The 14,220-nt window shown below is 39.4% G+C and overlaps 2 protein-coding genes across 3 annotated transcripts; both read left to right on the top strand.

The window, feature by feature from the left end:
* Window positions 1–670: 670 nt before the first annotated feature.
* LOC145555129 (G-protein coupled receptor 4-like) lies at window positions 671–4,412 on the top strand. 2 transcript variants are annotated; one of them, XM_081616509.1, is made up of 5 exons: window positions 671–939; window positions 2,137–2,282; window positions 2,649–2,867; window positions 3,380–3,558; window positions 3,636–4,412. In XM_081616509.1, exons 3-5 carry the CDS (start codon window positions 2,664–2,666, stop codon window positions 4,177–4,179), a joined length of 927 nt encoding a protein of 308 aa, XP_081472635.1. In that variant the 5' UTR covers window positions 671–939; window positions 2,137–2,282; window positions 2,649–2,663; the 3' UTR covers window positions 4,180–4,412. The 2 variants fall into 2 exon arrangements, with proteins under 2 accessions (XP_081472635.1, XP_081472636.1); XM_081616510.1 differs by lacking the exons at window positions 671–939; window positions 2,137–2,282 and having other exon boundaries at window positions 2,547–2,867.
* Window positions 4,413–6,989: 2,577 nt separating this feature from the next.
* On the top strand, window positions 6,990–11,153 carry LOC103477166 (uncharacterized). Its single transcript, XM_081616633.1, has 3 exons — window positions 6,990–7,118; window positions 9,376–9,555; window positions 10,176–11,153. Exons 1-3 carry the CDS (start codon window positions 6,990–6,992, stop codon window positions 10,773–10,775), a joined length of 909 nt encoding a protein of 302 aa, XP_081472759.1. The 3' UTR covers window positions 10,776–11,153.
* Window positions 11,154–14,220: the final 3,067 nt, after the last annotated feature.

Below are 14,220 nucleotides of genomic sequence, written 5' to 3'. Positions count from 1 at the left end.
AGAGTCATTGGTAACAGATAACAGCAGGCAGACGCCCCTTAGCGTGTGCAGAGTGAGGCATAAATAAGAGCAGAGCTATTCTTTAACTCTGAGTCAGCCTGAAGATCTGCTGAGTGGAGCCCAGTGACTGACTGCTTTATTAACTGAGCTTCTGTTCCAAAAAGAGTTTGTATTTCACACTGCGTCATTAAAGATTATATATTTTTATACATAACTAATAATCATCGTATTTCTTAAGGTTGAATGGAGACAAAGTCAGACTCTGGTTTCACCTGAAATAAAGATCTGGGGGTTGTGCAGACAGGAATGAACCTCGGACGCTGCTGCGCACACACACACACACACACACACACACGCACGCACACACACACACACACACACACACACACACACGCACACACACACACACACACACACACACACACACACACACACACACACACACACACACACACACACACACACACACACACACACACACACACACAACCTCAGATAGATTTAGGACTGCTTTATTCACACAACCTCAAAATAGAGACAAACTCTACAAGCCTGGCAGCTGGAATTAGAGTTTTGACTCGGGGGGCTGAATACTTTTTCACATCACCGGCTGATGCTGCTGTGAATTTGCTATATAAATGATCTTTAATTTGATTAGACTAGACAACGCACTTTACTGCAGGAAACATCATTTATTCATGAGATTTCCTCAATACTGAGTTTTTTCTTGAAGGCAGCATTAAAGCCAGTGCATTAACTGCTAACATCCATTTCAAAGCTTTAATTTAATGACGTTTCTCTAACCAGCTCTTCTAAGTGCTACAGAAAAAAAGCTTAATTTGAAGCTCGCAAAACAGCCGTTTCCTTTTCAGCTGTCCAGCTAGATGTCGGCGCTCTGGAAAGTATTTCTCTGGCTGAACAAATTTAGCCAAACAAAAGGTAAATTATCCATTTATTAGATTATTGGCATGAACAACATTGTTTATTGTTTTAAGTTTGTTGTCTGTTGGTTAAATTGATTGATGCACAAATTAGTTGATGTGTTTAATGTTGAAACCTTTTTAATGCAAGGCAGAGCAAATGCATTGCTGTCAGTGTTCAGCTCTTGGTTTTGCTCCTTTGGATAGTTTGAGCTTCACTTCCATTTTATTAAACTGTTGCCTTGTTTTATCCAGATGTCATTATTTATGGTTTCTTACAAATTAGGTTTATTGTGAGATTCAGTTTTTGTCACAGAAAAGACAAAAGTTTTGTTTTGCTTTTGTTAACCAGAATATTACATAAATATTGGTGTCATCTGAGATGTGAGATTGTTGATCTTTAAACATCTGAAAGAGACATAACCTCATTAACTAGCATAAACTAAACATGTTTAGCCAATGATATTGCTTATCATATAAAAGATTTACTGGATGATGAGGTGTAAACCCTCAAAGTAGCTAAGATGAGACAGATGCTTTATGGGTATCATTTTACAGAAGCTTTAAGTGTATATTTGTGAAGCATTTCTCCCTTCACTTCCTCTCTGTTTGACAGAACCCACTTCATCTGACCACATCTCTTTTCACTTGTGCAAAAGACTAAGAAGGAGGAAGAGAAAAAAAATAAGTTTTAATCTTAAGAGTTATTCTCGATGAGTTTTACATGAATTTAATTAAGTTCAGTTTGTTGAAACTGTGCCATCTTTTCTGGTGAGTTAGCTGAAGGGATGCCAACAGGAAGAGACCCATCAGTCTCTGTTACCACTTATTTTAGAGTCACACTCCACACTAAGAACCAACATGGCTGAAGAAGTATTAGCAGAAGAGAGCAATGCAGCGCATCCTGCACCCAGCATGTCCATGCTGGTCCCTGCTGCATGCATCTGTTTCTGTTAATGTGAAATGTTTCCATGACTGCAGCTTTGCTTCTCTAAAATTGATTGAAGTTAGAGATGCAGAGAATCGCTGAGTGTCTCATAACATGCATGACTTAAACTGTTGGGTTTAATGTAAAGAAGTAAAAAGTGCTTAAAGAGCACTGAGAGGATATTTGTTGGCACCATATGGCTGAAATGAATTTAGCTAAAAGTCGTGTTTTTGAAAACTGATGCATTTTGTTATGATCTTAAATGATGCTTCCTTCCTGCTGGTAAAGATAATCAGCTTATCATCGCAGAGTCAGATGTCGTTGGCCGGCCTGTACGTGGTGTAGCATGCAAACAGTGTGTATCGGCTGCAGACCTGATGAGAAGGACAAACGGTTGAGAACGAATCGTTTCAGGACCGATAAGCTTTGAAAAGGTAAATATATTTTTATGTCATGCACAGATGGTCCATTCAGTCTAATGTTGCTGAGGAAAATATATTCCATATGTTCAATTCAATGATAAAAAAGATAAAATATAACATTTACATTCCATGTAGAAACTATCAACTTGCTTCAAACATAGACAATTTTCCATAGAGAATTACAGAATAACAATCTATGACAGAGAATCAGGAAACTAAGTAAACCTATTTGCATTTCAGTAAAAACATAAACAATGCATATACTCTTTACAAAACAGTCTCTGACTTTTCTCTTAGACTTGGCACAGATCCTAAGTGTTGTTAAAGTGAAGCTAAAGGAAAATCAAGTCTCTGTTATTCATTATTTTGCTCATGCAGGTTTGACATTGAAGGATGGAGAATATCGTCGTCGGCAGCACCTCGTGGAACCAAAGCGTCAATCAGAGCATCTCCAACAACAGCGATGCGTTTAACAATAACGGTTATGAGGATGAATACAGAATCCTTGTTTTGAAATATGTGGATGTGGTGGATTGGATCACTATTTGTGTTGGGCTTCCTTTGACTCTGCTGACCATATTTGCTGTTTTATCAATGGTGAGTACACAATTACTACACTGTAAAGCCAAATGTTCTTTCACGTAATCAGTCAAGATATCATTACTAAACTATTCATTACTTTGCAAAAGGCAGGGCCATTCCTAATGAAATGTGATTTATAAAGTACTCAAAGTGAGTATTTGCTGTACTAATGGCTCATAAACATGATAAATTAATACTGATGTAAATCGTATTGCTGGGAAAACCCGCTCTGTGTCAGTGTAACAGAGCGTCTGGCAGTTTGGGTTGTTGACTGAAGGCCGACGTCCAGCCACAGCAGGACTCGTCTACGCTGTGGTGAGGACATTTGGGGAAACCGGAGTTGATCTCCAGCTCTGGTCATGAATTTTCCTCTGCCCTGTTGACTGGACATTCTCTGCCATCAAGCAAATTAAAACACATGCCAGGAATACAGCAGGACAGACGCAGCTCATGTTATGTTTGTGGAACTAAAATCTACATAAATGTGGGTTTTGCCTTTATTTCCTTTTCTCTTTGTTCCCCTGCAGGTGAAAAAAGATTATGTTGCTCCAGTTTACATCCTCAACCTTCTGATCTCGGATCTCATCCAGCTCTGCAGCAGAATTCCTCTGATGTTGCTTGAAGGTCCTAATGTCTCCTTTCTTTATGCTTTCCGGCTTGGCTTGATAACCAGTGTTGGATTCATGATGTGTGTTTCCCTGGAAAGGTAACTATTCTTTTATATCTGTGTTTCTGTCTGACACCAGTACATCAATGCCCAACCTCATATGTCTTTTATTCCAGGTATCTGATCGTCGCCAAGCCGCTGTGGTACAGATCTAGAAAAGACATCAAGACGTCTGTGTTGGTCTGCGTTGCAGTCTGGATCCTTTCTGTGGTTTTTATCTTGGGCGTTTATCTTCCCCTGGAGCTAAAGACCAGTGGGAACATCTTGGGTGTGTTTCTCCTCCTCCCTCTTCCCTTGCTCATCTTCTGCCTGGTTGGGACCATTAAAGTTCTGTCTGAAACTCGCAGTGTCTCTGCTGATGAGAAACATCGAATCTTTTCAGTCCTGGTTGTGGTTTTGCTTACATATATTCTACTTTTTCTGCCAGTTGTATTATATTTAGTTTTTGAAGAAGTGAAGGCAAATGTCATTTTTGAAGCTGTGGCTGCAATCTGTCAATGTCTTAATCCTCTTGCAGACTCAGTTTTGTATATTTTTCTGAGGAAAAGTGCAATTGATAAGGTTTTGGCTTCACTGTGTTCCTGTAAAATGTCTGAGAATCAGAAGATCAGCAGCACTGATGATGACAACATGTCTGCTCTGCAAACTACAGCTGTTTAGGTGCCACTGGTGCATAAATATCTTTACATCTTATTTTCTTAAAGTATTCTTATGGATTTATTGCAAAAGAGATTGCTTTCATTTGATGTATTTCGAATTCTTCATGATTATTTTATTAAAACCCAACAACTGAAAAAATAAAAAGCTTCCCAGCTTCTTTATTTCAGAGACTGAGTGAATATTAGGCTTTAAAATATAAATTGGTCTGTCTGGAGGCCTGACTCTCGACACTAACATTTTACTTACTATAACAATGGCTGAATATAATGATACTGCTGCCCTCAGTCACTGATGCTCACATGACCTTTAACCCCACCGTGTTAGAGGAATGATGTGGGAAACTGGACCTGTAACTATTAAGATATGAGCAAGAATATTAGTTTTCTTTTCAAGAGAGCTATTAGTGAAGAAAAGTGTATGCCTGATATTTTCGGTACATAAGGACATTTTTATTCATTTTCTTTCATAATTGTCATCTGTTTCTGTCGTTGTGTAGCTGATACGTCGGTTGTGAATCAAATATCAGCTGATGCCTGAATTTTATGATATTTCAAACTTTTTTAATTTTTATTTTATTAAACTTTTGTAGGCTGCACAGTGGTGCAGTTGGTAGAGCTGTTGCCTTGCAGCAAGAAGGTTCTGGGTTTGATTCCCAGCCTTGGTCTTTCTGCATGGAGTCTCCATGTTCTCCCTGTGCATGGTGGGTTTTCTCCAGGTACTCCGGTTTCCTCCCACAGTCCAAAAACATGACTGTCAGGTTAACTGGTCTGTCTAAATTGTCCATTTTCTTTACACCCTTGTCCCTCAGTGGGGTCAGGAGGTGCTGCTGCCTCTCCAGCTAACGTTCTGGGCGAGAGGCGGGGTCACCCTGGACAGGTCGCCAGTCTGTCACAGGGCAACACAGAGATACACAACCATGCACCACACACACTCACACCTAGGGGCAATTTGGAAAGGCCAATTAACCTGACAGTCATGTTTTTGGACTGTGGGAGGAAACCGGAGTACCTGGAGAAAACCCACCATGCACAGGGAGAACATGGAGACTCCATGCAGAAAGACCGGGAATCGAACCCAGAACCTTCTTGCTGCAAGGCAACAGCTCTACCAACTGCACCACTGTGCAGCCCGAAAGCAGCTTCCATTAAGTTGTATTTTGATTAATTTAAATTCTTTACGTTTTCTTTCCAGCTTGTGTGAAGCATTATCCATTCAGCACTGAACAAAATGCCCACTGACGACGATGCAGGAGATGAAGAGTAAAACCTGTTGTTGGATCAAAATGACAGCACGTTTTTCAGGTCAACTCATCTGGTTCAGAGGCTTACATTGCATTATGTCGGCCATGACGGCTCATTTTAAGGCATCTTAAGTTACATCTGGTTCATGTAAATCATTTTGAACTGCCTGGTTGCTGAAAATGTGCTAAGTAAAATTACCTTACACTACAAGACAAGAAGTCATTACAGGTGGGAATGCTAAGCAGCAGTCGGTGCTAGAGTTCAAGAGCAACCAGAAAGAGAGGCAGAGAAGGGCAAACACAGCATGGATTCAACTGAAAGTGCAGCTTTTGAGAAAAACTGTGGGAATAATTAAGATGACTGAAAAAAATAAGCCAACATAGATAGATTTCTTAAGTTAACATTTAGCATGTCTAGCTGTACAGACGCCACTAACATCTGATCAAAGTTAAACATGCACTCATCACTGCCTTTACTTGCCTGTTTGTTGTTGTCTGAAAAGATGTTAAATCTTTCACCGCTCTGTACCCAAACTAGCTAACTTAGCGTTTGCACATTCAGAGTACATTGCAACAGACACACACATACACGCTATGTAAAATGCAAACCATGAGGATTCAGTCACTAACACACACTGTGAGAGTTACTGAGTTTAACAAAAACTCTTCACCAACACTGCAGAAATAGAAATGAGGTGTGACTGTTCACCACAGGAAGTGTATCTAATTACTGATAAACTCCTCAGTGTAAAAAATAAACTCCACATTCTCACGCTGATAAACTCACATACGCATTTGTGTGGCTTGTTGTGTTTTGCTTGACCAATAAAACTGACGTGCGTTCAGTTCGTCACCTCACAGTTTCACTGGTTCCTGTGGTTCATCAGACTATATGACTGCACTCATCTAAAGGTCAGTTTGTTTTCTGAACATTTATCTAATGGGTTTTATTGGTAATGATGCAATTGTTTCTTCACACAGGTTTTAGTTATAAATTAGGCTTTGTGGTGTTGGTCTATTTATTTAACCTCACAGGATAGATTTCCTGTTATATGAGAAAAACAAGGCTTTGTTTCAGAAAGCCAGCTTGACAAGCTGAGTAGAAAACCGATGCTCTGAGTCGACCAACTCTGCTATGTGGTACTCAGGGTTTCCTTTTTCAGAACAGGGGATTTTAGAAAGCAGCATTATTGAAAACTCAGAATAAGTACTGTGGTACGCATGTATGTGTATAATTTTCTGTTTTCAGAAAGCTAGGTAACCTTTACCTTGAGTCAAGTTAAAGCTGGAACAAACTCTTGATTGCTAACAGGGTTGTTTTAACAAACTCTGAGTCTGTCCTACTTTTTAACTGACCCGGCAGAAGGTCACAATGTTTTCTGCCACAGTCATCATCATCATCATCAATTTAAGTTACAGCGTACTTTTCATTAATAAAAATCTCAAAGTGCTACATGGTGCAGCTAAAAACAGATAAAATCAACAATCAAAAACAATAAAAAGAGTCATTTAAAAGTGGAGTAGGCTTGTCTAAAAAGAAAGGTTTTCAAGCCAGTTTTAAAATCGGACAATGATTGCGGGGCTCTCAAATAGTCCGGGAGAGAGTTCCATAGACGAGGAGCAGCCACAGCACATGCTCCATCACCCAGAGTCCTTAGTCTTGATCGAGGAAGGAGGAGAAGATTACAGGCTTGGGATCGTAAGGATCTAGAAGCTGAATGTGAAGTAAGGAGGTCCTTCAGGTAATCCGGTGACATTCCATACAGACAGTGATGTGTGATAAGCGCAATTTTATACTGAATCCTATAAGTTACAGGAAGCCAGTGAAGCTTGTAAAGAGCAGGTGTGATGTGATCAAATTTACAAGCTCTCACTAGGATCCTGGCAGCACCGTTTTGAATGAACTGAAGCCTCTGAAGGTGTTTTCTGTGGACTCCAATAAACAGTGAGTTACAGAAGTCGAGGCTGGAGGAGATGAAGGCTGGATGAGGGTCTCAGCATCAGAACGGGAGAGAGATGAACGAATTTTGGAAATATTGCGAAGATGAAAAAAACAGGTTTGGAAGTGAGAAGGTCATGCATCTCTGAAAGAAATAGAACATGTGGTCTTTCAATAATCTATTCAAATAAAATTACAGCCCAGAAATAGCTCAGCTGACACAATAAGGACAAATTCTTCGTGCTGCACTTCATTTTTATTTCTACGATATGTTGTCAAGAATCTTACTGCAGCATTTAACCGTTCCTGTACTGCAGAGGTGCCCATCATAATGTTTACTGTCTGCGGGTCGATTGCAAACGTGCAAAAGATTTTCCTCATAAGCAGACTGATGTTTGTTTCATTCTGCGCAGGTTGTGTAAATGTCTTCTTTTCTCTTTTATGTAACTTAGTTTTAGTTACATTTTATTTTAAGATGTAGATTTTTAGATAGGATCCCTCCCACTGTCTGATGGGAGACATTAATGAGTAGCTTGCCGTCTGAAACCCTGCTGTATTGTTTGGTGGTGTTCTGCAGTCACAGATCTATAAGAGTTGTAGCTAATAAAAAGATTACCAGGTATCAGTGAAAAGAATAATGTAGTCGGCATCACATTTTGACGTTTTATCTGCTTTCCTGAGTATCGCAGAGCAGAGCAGGTTTACTCAGAGTATCTGTTTTCGGCTCAGAGCTTCTTGATTCTGGTTCCTGAAATGTCCAATGAGGCAACTCAACTCTGAGTCGAAACAAATCCTGAGTACTGAGCGATTATGTGAAAAACCCTGATCAATGGGAGCCAGAAACGTTTATCCACCACGGTGGTAGGTAGCAACGGCGCAAATCATGAGCAAACTAAGCGGCTGCCAGTTAGGGGGCCACCAGGTGGTGGGACCGGGACTGAATGTTTTTTAATAATGATTCGTTAATATATTAACAAAAACTCACAGTTTCACTATAAAGTCCAGTTCAACAGCCAAACATTTATACTAGAGTGTTTTTATTTGTGTGAAACTGAGCTTTAACTTTAAATGAGTTGATTCTCCTGGTTGACCCGACATATTTCTGAGGGTTTTTTGGCTTCATAACATTTGATAACAATAATTAAATAATAATCAATGTTTTACACTGTCTATCAAAATGTTATTGCATCAGGCTACATGGCTACTGCATTAATATATCAATGAGCTCCTCTAAGCTGTAGCTGGCGATATGTTCCCAAAATTCAGGAAATCGGAGCAGATAAGTCGGCTTTGCTGATAAATGTATGCAGATATGATATAATGTAAATAGCTCTGTCAGACATGCAATGACTGTAGACCAGGCACACAAATGATTTAATCATCTGACTGCTGATGGCAGCAATCCACATTATTAGCAGAAATAAAGGGCCTCAAAACCAAATTTGGCTTAGGACCAATGGAGGCTTGGGTCGGCCCTGGTGGCAGCAGTTCACCCTGTCAGTGACGGGTTGCTGGTTCGAGTCTTGCTCCAACCATCTCTGTTGTAACTTTAGGTAAACCATTTCACCTGCTGACACCTCAGAGGCCCAGTGACCTGTGGCACAGGTCACTGTGGCACAGGTCACTGTGGCACAGGTCACTGTGGCACAGTGAACGGCAGCTGTGGAAACAATGTATTAACTTGTCATCATCAGCGTGTGAATGATTGAATGTGAAGCATTTACTTTGGGGTATTACCCAGGTACAGCGCATTTACCATTTACGCTTTGAGCAGCAGCCCTTTAAAATGTAACAGTGTTGCAGGAAGCAGTTTAAGATAAAATTGTACTGTTTTCATAAGACAATGTGTAGGATGTCCATGTTGGACGTTTAGATTTGCTGATTTGGTACTTTGTAAGTCCACACAATTTACTACTTTGCTCTATTTGTGAAGTTCTTTGTTGTCTTTCTTCTTCTGTTGTCAATGGAAAATTGATTATAACTTGATTATTTTCCAATGGCTTTTCTCCATAAACAGGTTTCACACCAAGAGGCCTCCTCATTAGACAAAAGGGACATGTACAACCAGAGCTTTCAGGAATCCAACATGCGCAATCACAACTTCAATGTCACCGTGTATGCACATGTGGGGCAGCTGATAGTCGCAAGCATTGGACTTCCTTTGACTGTTATTGCCATCTTTGCAGTTTATCTCCTGGTGAGTAAATGATAAAAGAGATTTAGTTCAGAGAGAAGCCCTGATTATGAGTGTTTGTCAGAATAAAATGTAAAAATGTGGGCCTGGGTTGGGCCAGGATTGTTTCCTCGGTAGTCGGCTATGTGAATGCACAATATAAAGTTACGATAATCACATATCCCAGATGATTGGCACCTGCTGATCCTGCCGTTTCAACATGTGACAAGCTGGAGCTTATGAAATGTCAAACAAAATTTAAAACAGGAAGTTTCGCTGCTTACTTAAATGCAAAAGCAGTAAAATGTTAATATGTCTGTTTTAATTTGGGCCTCAGGCAGAATGTGGATATGCTCATTCTGGGTCAGGATGGATTATTTTAGGCCCAATCAGAACTCTATCATGTTTACAAGAAACATCTCTGAACATATTTATATTTTCCTGCAGATAAAAAAAGATCACGTCACTCCAGTCTACATCATCAACCTTCTTCTTTCTGACCTAATTCAGCTCTGCTGCATGATTGCAGAGAACTTAGTCCATGGTAATGTTGTCGTCCATTACACCTACTTTTATGGTTTGATGGTCAGCATAGGATTCATGGTGTGTATCTCTTTGGAAAGGTAACTATCTGATTATACTTGTCTGATTTTTCAGATTCAATACTTTATAAATCTAATATTTGCTTCCTTTCCTGCAGGTATTTAGCCGTTGCGCGGCCATTGTGGTATCGCTTCAGGCGAAACATCAAGACATCTCTGGTGGTGTGCATTGTCATCTGGATGCTTCCTATGTTTTTCATCCTTTCTATTTTACTAAAGTTGGGTTTTCAGATCATAGGGTTCTTCTGTGCCGTCTTCTTCCTCCTGCCGTTGCCTCTGTTAACGTTCTTCCTGGTTGGGACCGTTAAAGCCTTGTCTGCAGCCCACGGTGTGTCTGCTGATGAAAAGCGGAGAATTGTGGCTATTCTGGTTGTAGTGCTCCTTACTTACACAGTTTTATTCTTTCCCAGTATCATTTGGTTTTTGGTCAGAGAAATCAGACATATGGATGTTTATAACAATATAACATTCATATTGCAGACTTTTAGTCCTCTTGCTGACCTGACTATGTATCTTTTCCTGAGAAAAAGTGCCGTAGACAAGCTTCTGATCTCAATTTGTTGTTGCAAAATGCATGATGAGCAACAGATGGGCAACACCAGTTCAGGCAGCCCCGGTGTTTCGACAGAGCAGGTAGCATAAATATCCTTTTTCCAGTCTGTTACCGACCGAGGACGTTTCTATCAGACCAATTCCAGGCTTTTGACAATTTTAGGTAAATAACTTTGTTAAAGATATTTCATGCTTTCTTTCACATGTCCATCTGAAAAACCAGGAGCATCTGTAGGATCCAGAGAAGCTGCTGTGTGGATTTACATCTTTTAGAGTTGAACAACCAGCCACTGCTACGTAAATCGTTCACTTCAAAAGAATCTTCAGCTGATCCAGACTCTGCAGTCGCAGTTTATCTGGAAAGAGCTTCTACTCATTGTTTTTATACTTTTACACCGTTTTACATTTTTTGACATGCTGCTTTGAGTTTTGCTGACTTCAGGAATGAGTGGATCTGGTCATTAACAGCACCAGTTTCACAGTTTTCTGCCCCAAAATGTATTACCTCTGTTCTTAAAGTGCATCAGTGTGGTGAGTTTTGTGACAGGAAGTCGAGAAAATACATTTGTGCCAGTAAAGAGGCTCATGTTTCCACTGCTTGGTGTCAGACACAAATGTGAAAACAGCCTCCAGTGGTTCTGTGGTTCAAGCTGCAATCATTTTGCAACTCAACAGCAGAGCTTTTGCTTCAAAAGCAGCATAGCTGTGTCCACATGGAGCATGAACTTAAATGCTAATTGCAATAAATAAAGTGCTAAACTGGTGGTAGTTGAAGACGTAGTTATAGATGTCTGAATTTTTTTGTGTGACTTAAAAATATATTTCTTTATCTTGATATCCCTTAGTAATCAGCTATAGGAAGATATAGTAAGATTATGTTTTCGTTTTGATTCGCCACCTTAAAATTTTAGTGGCCTCATCTGCCCAACCTATAAAAAAAGTCTGGAGGCTCTTTTGTCCGCAGAGGACCTGATGTTGATCAGATTGAAGAAAGTCCTGCTTTCATCTGCCAAGAATATTCTCACTCTGGATCCACATTTTGAACGGGCTGAGCTTCACCTCTCAGCAGAACAACCATCCTGACCACCAGGACTCGTCTAGGCTGTGGTGCTTCGGAGAACATTTGGGGAAACCAGAGTTGACCTCCAGCTCTGGTCATGAATTTTCCTCTGCCCTGTTGACTGGACATTCTCTGCCATCAAGCAAATTAAAACACATGCCAGGAACACAGCAGGACAAAAGCAGCTCATGTTATGTTTGTGGAACTAAAATCTATTAACTACATAAATTTGGGTTCTGTCTTTATTTCCAAGCTGTTTAATTCTCAGATTCATAACTTCTGTATCTGACATTTTTTTAAATAAACTGTCATAGATCGTCTTTCTCTGTTTATTTCACACATAACATTTAGTCAGGTACAACAGAAGGTGTTACATAAACAGTTTTTATTTTAAAAAGTTTCTGTCATCAAACGGGGCTGAAAACGGGGAGACTAGTTTTAGCTCTAGATTAATAATTTTATTATTTCTGAACCACAAACATCCACATGAAACGAAGCAGATACGTAAAATCAGGGGGATTTTATTGAAATGTTCAATTTGTAGAAAAATACTTAATCAGACAAGAGAGTTCTTTAAACAAATAGAAAATTTTAATTAAAAAAAACATAAAGACTCAAAATCCTCCCGGGAGGTCGATGAATAAAGTTGTTGTATTTGAATTCTTCCCAACATTTCTATTTTATGTTTTTTACATATATTAATGTTAATATGCTATTAATTTTCATTATCTTTAGTGTTAATAGAGTGAGCAATCTTTTTCAAATGAAAAACCTCATCTCTGCTTGTGGTCAACAAAACTTCTGTTTAGTTTCTTAGAAATGTGCAGAAAGAGGAAATGACTTAATATAATCTGTTTGTGGCGACAGCAACATTTTCTATCCAAGCCTTTTTAGTTTAATTATTGGACTATTCACCATCTGAAAATCATACACAACCATGAACTTCATGAAGCTTATTTTAGTTTGCCATGTTTCATATTATTGGAATTGATGGGGAAAAATTATGAGCTAGAAAATGTAAACTTTCTTGGCATGAAAATATATGTAATGACTAAAGTCTCAGCGAGATCTAGAGAAACCCAACCATGTGTTTACCTTTGGTTACACTGATCAATGCAACAGTATCTTCACAGGTCGGCCAGACAAATCAGTCCTTCAGCTGCAGCTGATCCAGAAGCTGCTGCTGCAGTTCTGACTAAAACCAGGAAGACGGAGCTCATCACACCAGTTTTAAAGTCCCTCCACTGAGAATAGACTTTAAAATACTGTTAGTTTATAAATTACTGAACGGTTTAGCACCACAATACATTAAAGATCTGCTGCAGCTGTTGTACCAACACTCCAGACTCCACAGGTTCTGGTTCTGCTCTGCTTCTCCAGAACCAGCAGTATTCAGCTTCTATGCACCACAAACCTGGAAGCATATAATAGTGAGCTGAGTTGAAGTAAACTGGATTTTTATATTTAGTTTAGAAATATTTTTATGATTGTAGCTCCTTTTACAGCCATTCATTGATATTCATTGGTATTTTATAACAGATTCGTTCTTTACTTTCTGCTGCTGCTTGAAGTCAGACCTGAGCATTTATTTTAATTTCTTACAGCTGTGAATCTGCTGTAATGGTTTTTAATGTCAGGATGTGGAGGATACATGTGGGATACATGTTGACCTTTAATCTGTCCCAGAATCTGAATTGTTTAAAGTCTTTCCATCCGTTACATCTGTCTGGAAATGTTGGAAAGATTGGCTGATGATGGTGAAAAATCTTCTCTTGGTTTCTCATCCTCATTTTTTGTCTTTGATAGTTTTTACTCTTTAAAGGATTTTGACATGGCCTGATGTAATATTGTAATATTAACTGAACTGTGGTCTTTGGTCAAGTCAAACTGGACATAGTGGTTGCATAAAATTTCACAGTTTATGATGTCATGGTGCTGTCACAGTTCTCCTTTTTATACATAATTTGATGTATTGCATGTTGACATAGATACAGACTCCTTCCCAACATCCCAGCTCCACTTTTGTCCTTTGTTTTGATTTATTACATATTTTTTTAACTCGCGTTTCAGTCAGCGTTAAATTCGGACAGAATGGTGCACGATGTTAATCTCTGACAATCTGTTCAAGCTGAAGAAAAGTCAGTAGAGAGAAGTTATGCACTTGTACAATGTTAAATAACAAGAGGAAAATAAATAACACTTTAATGGTGAGATGATTATTTTAAATATAACTTAGTTGAAATTACTTTTGCGATAGTTTCTGGTGAGTTAGCTTCAGTGAGGCCAACATAAAGCGATCCGCTCCAGTCTCTCTGCGGCCCACAGTTGATCAAACACATCTGGACTCACAGCCACCAGCTGACGCCACATAAAGGAAGATGGAAGAACCAACATGGGGATGAAGCAACAGCAGAAGATGCACAACATGCTGCACCCACCAGCATCTCCAAGCTTTTCCCTGTTACATACATGTTA

Source organism: Poecilia reticulata, chromosome 15 (assembly GCF_904066995.2).
Source record: "Poecilia reticulata chromosome 15, P_reticulata-male-v2, whole genome shotgun sequence".
NCBI classification, from domain to species: Eukaryota; Metazoa; Chordata; class Actinopteri; order Cyprinodontiformes; family Poeciliidae; genus Poecilia; species Poecilia reticulata.
This window is presented reverse-complemented; position numbering and strand designations above follow the sequence as displayed.